Raw genomic sequence first — 11,206 nt, forward strand, 5'->3', positions numbered from 1 at the left:
AGTCAATCAAGGGGGGGGGTTCATCAAGGGGAAACAAACACAGCAGTCACACCGTACCCTGGCCAGTGATGAAACTCATTTTCAAGCTTCTCTGATGTGCACCGCTTCCTGGTGTGCTCTTCTAATCGCCCTTGGTGTCTGGCTGCTGTGCATAATCAGCGGCCAGGTGATTTGCCTCAGCCTCCCACCCCGCCATAAAGGTCTCCCCTTACTCTCACAGAGATTTGTGGAGCACACAGCAAGCAGCAATAACAATGGGGACATTGGTTGGCTGAGGTCTGAGCGAGTCAGTAATGTGCGCCAGCGCGCCTTTAAACGGCCAAATGCACATTCTACCACCATTCTGCACTTGCTCAGCCTGTAGTTGAACAGCTCCTGACTACTGTCCAGGCTGCCTGTGTATGGCTTCATGAGCCATGGCATCAAGGGTAGGCTGGGTCCCCCAGGATAACTACAGCATTTCAACATCCCCAACTGTTATTTTCTGGTCTGGGAAGTAATTCCCTTGCTGCAGCGTTTAAACAGAGTAAGTGTTCCTGAAGACGCGAGTGTCATGAACCCTTCCCGGCCATCCCACACGTGATGTTGGTGAAACGTCCCTTGTGATCCACCAGTGCTTGCAGCACCATTGAAAAGCCCTTGAGGTTTACATACTGGGTGCCCTGGTGCTTCGGTGCCAAGATAGGGATATGGGTTCCATCTATCGCCCCACCACAGTTAGGGAATCCCATTGCAGCAAAGCCATCCACTATGACCTGCACATTTCCCAGAGTCACAACCTTTTGTAGCAGCAGCTTAATGATTGCTTTGGCTACTTGCATCACAGCAGCCCCACAGTAGATTTTCCCACTCCAAATGGATTCCCGACTGACCGGTAGCTGTCTGACATTGCAAGCTGCCAGAGGGCTATTGCCATTCGCTTCTCAACTGTGAGGGCTGCTCTCATCGTGGTATTCTGGCGTTTAAGGGCCGGGGACAGCAAGTCACAAAGTTCCATGAAAGTGCCCTTACGCATGCGAAAGTTTCGCAGCCACTGGGAATTGTCCCAAATCTGCAAAACTATGCAGTCCCACCAGTCTGTGCTGGTTTCCCTGGCCCAAAATCGGTGTTCAATTGCTAGAACCTGCCCCATTACCAGCAGGATCTCCAAAGCGCAGGGGCCCGCGGTTTGAGAGAATTCTGTGACCATGTCCTCCTCATTCTCGTCGCTGCGCTGCCGTAGCTGCCGCCTCCTCGCCTGGCTTTGCAGGTCCTAGTTCAGCATAGACGGCATGAGAATGCGCGAGTTGTTTACAACATCCACGATTGTGGTTTTGATCTGAGCAGGGTCCATGCTTGCTGTGCTGTGGCGTTTGCACAGTTCACCCAGGAAAAAAGGCACGAAACGGTTGTCTGCTGCTGTTTCAGGGAGGGAGAGGTGAGGCTGTACCCAGAACCACCCGCTACAATGTTTTTTGCCCCATCAGGCACTGGGATCTCAACCCAGAATTCCAAGGGGCAGGAGAGACTGCGGGAACTATGGGATAGCTACGGGATAGCTACCCACAGTGCAACGCTCCGGAAATCGATGCTAGCCTCGGTACATGGACGCACACTGCTGAATTACTGTGCTTAGTGTGGCCATGTGCACTTGACTTTATACAATCTGTTTTACAGAACTGGTTTATGTAAAGTCAGAATAATCTCATAGTGTAGACATACCGTAGTAAACATGAAAGCTTCTGTTCAATACTGCAATTATATGAAGAGATTTTAGGGATTATCAACTATCAGTATATGAACCTACCTAAACCAACATGCCTAAAATCAAAAGGAGTGATAGGAAAGCAGCAGTTGAATGGGCCAAGGTCACAAATAGGATGTGATCTTTTTTTTTTGTTAAAGTACAAACATTGTCAAGAGTTAGGATGACCAGACAGCAAGTGTGAAAAACCGGGATGGGAGTGGAGGGTAATGGAAGCATATATAAGAAAAAGACCCCAAAATCTGGACTGTCCCTATAAAATCGGGATATCTGGTCACCCCATCAAGAGTTAAGTAACGTGGTAGAAGATGTTATAGTACGATTGCCGAAAAACAGTTTCTTTAGATGCTTCAAAGTCAAATATGCCATTGAATGGAACTTTGCCTATTGAAATGGAAGAGCAGAACACAGTTTGATTGTGCAAGTGCAATATTTCCTTTGCCATTTCTACAGAACATAGCCACCATGGTAACTTAAATCCCTATCCTGGATTTTCAGTACTTCTTATATTACTCATGTAGGAGCACTGAGTTTTTTCATCAACAACCCAAAAGGCAGTGTTCAACTGGTGATAATTCCATATAAGCAACAGAACCTGAACTTGATACATTGTATCCTTCCTTTTTGCTAACCTCACCTTCATTATATCACAAAATGGGCAATTTAAAGAAATTAAAGTTAATTAAATATAGAAAAGTTTTTCAAACACAATTTGTGAAATTTTATTGCTGATGGAGAGACTCCCCTAGGGTACAGTAGTCTCTACGTTGAATAAACCAAGAACCCTCTCATGTCTCAATAAGTGCCACGTCAGCTCTGGGGCTAATTAATCAAAACAAATTTACAGTTAAGCTTATGAAATAGGACTAATTATATAGCCTGGCAGGGAAAAAGTGCTGAAGGAAGGACAAACCTTGAGAAGAAAGTCTGAGGCTCCCAGTATTGGCCCATAAAGTACAATTAAGTGATAATTGCACAGGTCATGCTGCACCCAGCAAATGTACCCTCATTATTAGTGTAGCTTCTTCGACTAATATTGGTAAGTGCAAACCCTTGCTTTTTGAGTAACTAGAATTTGTTGCACACTTTTATGAAAATTCATAGCTAAGGCGCAGTGACTGTTGTAGGAATAAGTTAATACCCCTCTGTCATAGCTGAACAAATATTTTAACTTATGAATGAGGCTCAGTATATTTTAAGGGCTAAATAAGTTTTGATCATGTTTAATATTTACTTTTATGTTTTACTATTCCTATTTTTTGTTTTTGTTTTTTTGGCTCAGGATCTCCTTAGAGCTCATAGATTCCAAGGCCAGGAATGGACCATTGTGATCTAGTCTGATTCATCCTGGTTAAACCAAATAAACCAAATGAAAAGTGTAGGTGGATCAGTCTCATCCAATCACAGTCTAGGCTCGATGTCATTTTACTCTCATTAATTTAGCCTTCTGCTTCAGTAAAATAACTTGGTCATTGAATGGCCAGACTAACCACACTCTCCAGATACAAAATGAAGAATCTGTTTTGCTTTCTGAACCTGACAGATAATGAAGAAAAAAATACAATTAAATTGTACTATAGCAATAATACAGTTTGCACCACAGTTTTCCTCAAAACAATCCAATTCTGGTTTTGTAATTTATCCACTTGGGAGGGATCAGAATTATTGCCTCAATGTCATTACCTTTTTGTACTGTAAGTAAGTGTACGACAAAGTACCAAACTTGATTTTAAATCTCTTGGATTTGCTTAGTCTAATTTGTAATTTGTTGTATTCTGTTTTCCAACAGACTTAGGGACCCTCGTTCTACAGACACTTCAATATGTGTTTAGTATTACATACATAAATATTTCCATTGGTGGCATTAAACTTCTTCGCTTGTGCAAAGTTAAGCTTGTGCAGAAATTTGTGGGATTTGGGCACAGGCCAGCTCCTAAATCATATAGGCATTTTTTGGGTAAAAAAAAAACCCTCTCCAAAGACTGTCATTCTGACATATCTAGATATAATATATTTTTAGAGTATTTTTCTAAGTAATAGAATCAAGTGAATATGCAGTTTGTTTGTTATAAATATTCATATGCAGAATTTGAATAAATTATGCCTTTCCAGAACATGATGTTCCAAAAGTTAGAAAAGAAGAGAATGCAAAGATATGGTCTCTCTACCTATGCCTTACCAACAGTGTTAACATTATAAAATCAGAACACAAACCTTGGAAAAATCAAGAAATGGAGTGCCAAGGTAACAGTTCTCACACAACCTTAGCTCTGACCCCTGTGGTCCCTGCCCTGAGGTGTCCTTAGGAAGGTCACAACATCTTATGTTTCCCTTAGCATCTTTTGCCCATTTGTGTTGTCTCTACCAATAAGCAGCAAATACTTCTCAGATTGTTGATGCACAGAGCACTTTGAGGATCAGTTGGACTATGAATAATTGTCTTGGTTTGGGGTTGTGTGCAGGGACAGTAAAGTACTGTGACCTTCCCAATTTCTCTTTGTATTCCTATGAGTTAAGTTATGTGATTGTGTTGTGTCACCTTAAGCCTGCATTTCCTTGCAGCTTTTCTAGGTTGTTTGGGTTCTGGGACTCAAACTCTGACATTGTGGAAGAGCGCAGGACCCTGTTTTGTCCCTGCAATTGTAACTCCATGTCAACAAGCATTTTAGCAAGCGAATTTATACCCTCCCTCTGTTCCTCCCTCTGCCCCTCCAGAAAGCAGAGGTAGTGAGGGAGGACATGACTGCGGAGGAGAAGGTGCTTCCCTAGTTCTCTTCATCTGTCACCACCTCCTCTTCTCCTGCTTCTCCATGCCCACCCGGTGGGGTTAAGTGACCAATAGGAGAAAGGAAGCTAGTGGTGGAGGAGCTGCAGGGAGTTCATTACAAGCTGGATACAACACTGGGAGGGAGAGGAGCTGTGCCGTGCTTACTTTGCCTCCTAGCTGAGCTGGGGGTGGGTTGTCAGCACTCCCCTTTCCCCAGTAGTGGCAGAAGAGAGTAGCCCTGGAATCCCTTCTCATTGGGAACTGTGCAGCTGCATACCTCAGGGGTTTCCTGATAGAGGGACAGGACTGTATGGCTCCCCCCTTCCCTGTTCCTAGAGGAAATGGAAGTCCTGAGTCTCCTCTCCACCTGTCACAATTAGTAGGTCTGTTCCTGCTGGTAACAATGAACTTCAGGAGGGCATGTGAGGAGGCTGTGCCTGGAGGGGAGGAATTTGTGGGAAGGGGAATTGGAAGTGAAATGCATTACTGGAGGGGAAGGAAAGGGGACAGTTAGCCAGACCTCTATAGATTTTAGAGAGGTTGCAGAATCAGCTTTAAACAGCGCCCATGCTGAGGAGAGTTTGCAAAGACAATGGGTCTTTAAGTGCCACCATTTCATCAGAAGACAGATCCTAATAACTACTGCTAATCTAAAAATGTTAGACCAAGCACAGCACTGGCCCCCAGACCTGCAGAGTCCATCCTATGTCTTCCTGGTGCCCTCCAGGACCTCTAAAGAGGGCTCCTCACTTGGAGTAGGGGGTGATTCCCAATGTAGAATCTCTGTACAGCTTTGGAAGGCTCCTTGTACCAAATCAGCCAAAACAGTCAGTCCTCTGAAGAGCCAGAATAACCTTCTGGTTTGGAAACTGAGGCGCTGAGACTGTGAATTGACTAAAGCTAAGCCAGGAACTGAATTGAGAAGTCCTGAGTCCCAGTCCAGTGTGTTAAACACAAGACCGTCTTTCCCCCCTCTCATGGGGTGCGGAGTGGTGTTTTCCATACAGACCCCAGAGGGAGATTTCCACCACCTCTTAAATATTCTGGTTCAGGTGACTTCCTAACATCACAAATGAAGTCTGGAGTAGACCACTGAACAGAATCCTCTGTCCCTCACTCACTCCATTGTTTCAGCCATAGGGACATGGACCATATTTAATTTCTTGAGCATCCTGAATTCTTTAATACACAGACTCTCATCCTCTGACTATTGCTATAGGGTAATTCAGCTCTGGCACATTCAGCCATAATTTTTTGAAGTGTCTTGGGTCTTTCATATTAGAGTCCTGGATTCTAATCCCAGCTGCTTTAGAAGTGACTCTGCAACTCCCGTTTGCAAAGCAAGCTAAATGTAAGTTGCCTCCCACTACAGTAGGCATATGAAACCATGGTGGTGAACAGAGCTCATTCGTATCCCAGTGCAACTTTGCAGAACTAAAAAGAAAATCTAATACATTTTAGGCTGTTATATTTTGGTGCTGGTTCTTGGTCCTGGTCTCAAGATCTCAGCAGGAGAAGTTCAATTAAATGTTTTGTGGCTAATGCTTGTAAATCCCTCTCCTGATCTCTATGTGAAAAAGCACTAGCAGAAAATTAAAATGTTAAATAAGTCATTTTATCTTAGGAACACTTTCATTAAATGCCTCCAGACTTGCTCCACAAACTCTACCCCAGGCCTAGAACTAGTATAGCAGTTTTCAGTCTGATTATATATGTGGATTTTAGAGCAGTTTGAAAATTCAGCACCCCATTGCAACTCCGACATAACATGGTGCATCTAGAGTGAATACTGTGTGCTTTAAAATGTGTACTAAAAGTTGTAACAGTAATTTCTGCACTTCAAATAATTTTTGTTGTGACTAAACAAAATATGTAGTCACAATAATCAACAAAATAAAGCATAAAATGAATAACATTTATAGATAAAATGCTATGTTATAGCAAGGAGTGATTTTGTACTGACAACTGACATAGTGGTTGAGGGAACCATAAAATCTTGGAGCTGTCAAATCGAATAGGTTTAACAGATTTCATTAATCTGGTAGAGGCTAATCTGCTTTTTTAGCGTAAATGGGGTTGTTGCTTTTTGTGAAAATCACTGTTGTATCTGGATCCGGGATAGGCAACCTATGGCACGCATGGCGAAGATGGCACACGAACTGATTTTCAGTGGCACTCACACTGCCTGGGTCCTGGCCACCAGTCCAGGGGGCTCTGCATTTTAATTTTAAATGAAGCTTCTTAAACATTTTAAAAACCTTATTTGCTTTACATACAACAATAGTTTAGTTTATATAATATAGACTTATAGAAAGAGACCTTCTAAACACGTTCAAATATATTACTGGCACGCGAAACCTTAAATTAGAGTGAATAAATGAAGACTCGGCACACCACTTCTGAAAGGTTGCTGACCCCTGATCTGGACAATATATTTCCTTGCTGTTATGAATAAAATTTGCCTTACTGTCCACTGGCTGTTTTTAGGGCATGGTATAGGCAAGTGAGTGAGCAGTAAATTTTTGCTGTAAGATTTATCTGCTAGTTTGAATAAACTAACTTCCATCCTTTTTTGTATTTCAGGCCAATTATAGAACATTCATTAAATGATGAGTCCTCTTCACCATAGCCTGTCCAGTAAATTGGAGATCATCTTACGTTGGATATTGGGGGATTCTGAAGAAGTCCATAATTACTTTTCAGCGGGAATTCTCTTCAGGTCTGGGAATACATTGTTTCATGGACATTGAAACAGATCTCTTTGTCAGCTGTAAGTTGTAAATTTATGTAACCATTTGTGGTCACACAAGTCATTTCTGGTTTTGTATCAATAAAGAGTAAATAGTGTAAATCAGAGCCTTAAATTCTTCACTCTTATAGCACATTTAAGAATGTGTTTTCTGGCACTTTATGGGGTTTCTTCAGAAAAATCCAGGTGTTTGTATGACAACAGGCAGTGTCTCACTTGTAACTTTCATTAAAACATGAGCTACACCGGTGAAACTTTTCAGTGGTTTCATCAAAAGTGCTCATCACTGGTCTATCTGCTCCCATTGAAGCCAAAGGGAGTTTGATTGTTGACTTCAGTGAGAGGGCTTTTGCAAATCCTGCCCGTAATTGTTGTGGTTTTAGTTTTGAGCTGAATTACCGTTGAAATCCAGGTGGTCTTGTGTTTTACAAGCAGCCCAGAGTCCCACACAGAAAGGTAAACTTCATAGGATTCTCCCCATTGCTGAGCTGGGTTACAAATTTAGTTAGAGCCTGCTGCATAATCCTGTGCATTCGCTACTCTCATCTTGAACTATCTAACAGGTCACTTGCATCTCCTTCAGCATCCTTTGTTTTCAAGACGTTTTCTGTTAGCTGGAGACAGTGGTCTCTTAGCATTATCCACTATAGCAGGTCTCCGACAGTTATCAAAGTGAAATAAAATGAAAGCACCTCCCATCCCCTCAGGAAAATATGGTCCATTAGTTTTTCATTTGCCAGAAGCATCAGTTTTTAACATTTTTCCTTTCCTTTTATCTCCCAGGAATATCAATCTGCATAGATCTATTATTAATACCACAGCAAGAAGCTCAGCTTCTCAGAACTCTTTACTATAGGTCATAAAAGTAGGCCTCCCCAGAGCCATTTAAAATCGGAATTGGATTCAGGTAAACTGTGAATACTGTTGTGTTTTTTAAACAAATCATCCTTACAGTTCTTAGTTTATAAGAAGAGGGTGCTCTTGGCTTAGGCAATGTTGTCAAGTGATTCGAACTGGGAGTCTGGAGCAGCACTGACAAATTAGAGGTATGTACACTGTAGTCAGGAATGTGATAGCAGCTCGTGTGGCTATACCTGAGTTAGCTTTTATTGCACAAGCTCAGGTACCACAACAGCATTCCGTGCATACTAGTCACTGAAATAATTACATAGGGTTCTGGGTGGCTTGTACAGGCTGTGCTGAAGCCCGTACTGCCGCAGCTTCACTGCTTTGGTACTTGCTCTAGCTTAATCCAAGTTAGTGTCGGTATGTCTGTGCGAGCTGCAGTCACAGCCCAGGATTGCAGTGTAGATGTACTGTGGGGGTTGGGGGAGAGAGAGAGAAACCTTAGAGCTTTTGGAATGGAGGGAAAAGAGAGGAAAGTTTCCCTGAGCAGGGTGATCTTTGCTACACACCACTCTATGAAACTGATGTAGAGAAGCTTGAGGGAATCTGGCCTTTGGCAAGGTTTCTAACTAGTTTAGTACTCAGATCACCCCCATTCACACTGCACAGGAAAATCCGTGTTGGCATCCTGCCAGCTAGAATATCAATGCATAATTCTGGCTAAGGCTGTTCCAGTGCTGTTAGATCCTAATCTCACGCCCACTGAAGTAATTGCCAGTAGTGAAGAATCACGCCTACTTAAGGATGTGCTTTATTTCTTAAAGCCTAGCTTTGTGCTGTGGATCTCTCTCACAGGTGGAGAATTGACTCCTTGCTTAAAGTAAGTATACACCTTATAGAAAATTGGAGAAAGAGCTGGAATGATTTCCTCGTGTGAAAATATACAGCACCCATGAGCTGAAGTAATTTTAATAGACCAGTTACAAGTACTGTGTTCTGGTGAATTCGCTGAATTTTGGGTTGCTTATCCAACGTACAGAATCAAGAATTCTGATGTTTTTTGATCAAAATAGAATAAAAAACCAAGGAATTATGGAAAGTAAAATAAGGATAGGTGGTGATGTTTTCAAAGATGACTAAATCAAATCACAATAAATCAGTCCGTTCACTAAGGGGTTAACTTACTCCCATAGGGTAGCATTTTCAAAAGTGTTTAATTCTCAGTTTCAAAATTAACCTAAGTCCCCTTGTATGCAATGTTGTTGTAGCCCTGTTAGTCCCAGGATATTAAGAGAGACAAGGTAGGGGAGGTAATACCTTTTATTGGATCAGTTTCTGTTGGTGAGAGAGACAAACTTTCACGCTTACACAGAGATCTTTTTCAGGTCAGGGAAACCAATAGAAGATACTACCTCACCCACCTTGTCTCCCTAAATCACATTGCAGTTCACCATAGCAGTTAGTTAGTGCACTCAAGTTACTCCACTGGATCTAGCCAAGCTCAAGTGATAGGGGAGTCAGTAACTACACTGCAAAACAACAGTGGAGCGACACAGTGATTGGATTAGCAGCTGGTGAATTATTATAACATCCACACTGCATTACTAGCTCAAACTTGAGCAGCGTTGGAGCTCCATCCAATCCCTGCTGAATCCCCTTGGATGAGATAGCTAGCTTGAGCTTAAAGCACCACTTAACTTGAGCTAGAGACTTTTGTGTGTGAACGGGAGTCAGGTTAAGGGCAAAATTTGAGTTATAGCTCAAACTGATACTGCCCTGAAGACAACCCCTAAATCATATCTGAAAATGGAATGTCATATAGGCATGTTTGAAAATTTTGTCCATTATCTAGTGTCTAATTATCAAGGCTTGTTCAAAGCACTGGGGAATATACTCTAGGGAACAGTCCTGCACTGTAGGAGGATGATCTACTACAAGATCTCATATGCAGGTCTCTGCTCTCTACTATGATCTGAAAATCTGAACATGCATTTCCTATGCTGATTAGATCCAGTCATAAATCTCACAGTACGACTCCAGTCCAACAAAATTGATCTTGTGATCCAGTATTGTGCATGCTGATCTCCTGTACTTCTCACATTTTTTCAGACATCCATCTCCAATATGGATCAGCTGCCTTAACAGAATATTATAACCTTGGTCTGACTCTTCCCCTGTCTAGCATCTTTCTGCATTTGGTTTCATCTCCCCGCCCTCCCTTTTAGATACTGTTGAGGATTAACCTTTGCAAAGTCGTATGTTCTCACAACTCTAATGCTGTAACTCAGTGCATTTTATGATCATTCTACGTTAGTGCTGTGTGTGCTTAGTTGCTGGAAGCAGATATTCTTGTCATCATACAGTGGGCATACAAGCAGATCCAACTTTCTGAAATAGCATTTTATTAAAAACAATAAATAACTAACTAAAATAGCACTCATCACTCAGCAAAATCAAGGCGCTTACAATGTTCTGCAACATGGAACTTAACTGCTGAATTTGTCCCTTTCAAATCTGCACGAAAGCTCCTTGGTGTAGTGGTTTCTAATTAGAGAGTAGAGTTAATCAGGTTTACTAAAAGCTATCTGGGATCTAGATGCAGATTCTTCTGTGAGTGATTGCATATGTCCATTCCACTGTAGGTGTTTGTGCCAGTTGTTGGAGAGTTTTTCCCTTAGCAGTACCTGTTGGGGTGGCACAAGCACCCTCTGCTGCCTTGTACACCGTGTGCAGGCATAAAGAGTCCAGCTGCTCCTGAGCTTTCTTAGTTTCTTTCTGTCTCCTGGGATGGTGGTTAGAGCTCCCATTCTTGCCTCTGCAATTCTCTTCTAGTGCTGTAAAAGATTCTATGTAGTTAGAGTAGTTTAGTTAGTACAACTTAGTTTTTTTTAAAAAATTGTGCATCTCTTGCACCTGGTTTGAGTACCAGTCTTGGTACCGGAGATATGCTGTGCTCTCCAGGCTTCAAGCCCTGCCACTCTTGTGTTAAGGCAGTGCCGATTAGTGACCCGCATCCTAGCTGCCTTAAGTTCTTGGGGCAGGCTCAGGTAAATGAAAAATGCGGCTTCTGTAAGGGCTTTAAGCCCCATTTGAAGGGGAG

General features: G+C 42.3%; 1 protein-coding gene across 1 annotated transcript in view; it reads left to right on the forward strand.

The window, feature by feature from the left end:
* The window catches only part of CENPC (centromere protein C), an 87,638-nt gene extending 80,273 nt beyond the window's left edge, over positions 1–7,365 (forward strand). The window contains exon 19 of the mRNA XM_032805213.2: positions 7,095–7,365. Coding sequence (XP_032661104.1) covers positions 7,095–7,140 — 46 coding nt within the window. The 3' untranslated portion in view covers positions 7,141–7,365. The remainder of the gene's footprint in view (positions 1–7,094) is intronic.
* Positions 7,366–11,206: the final 3,841 nt, after the last annotated feature.

Source organism: Chelonoidis abingdonii, chromosome 5, assembly GCF_003597395.2.
Source record: "Chelonoidis abingdonii isolate Lonesome George chromosome 5, CheloAbing_2.0, whole genome shotgun sequence".
Classification (NCBI taxonomy): Eukaryota; Metazoa; Chordata; order Testudines; family Testudinidae; genus Chelonoidis; species Chelonoidis abingdonii.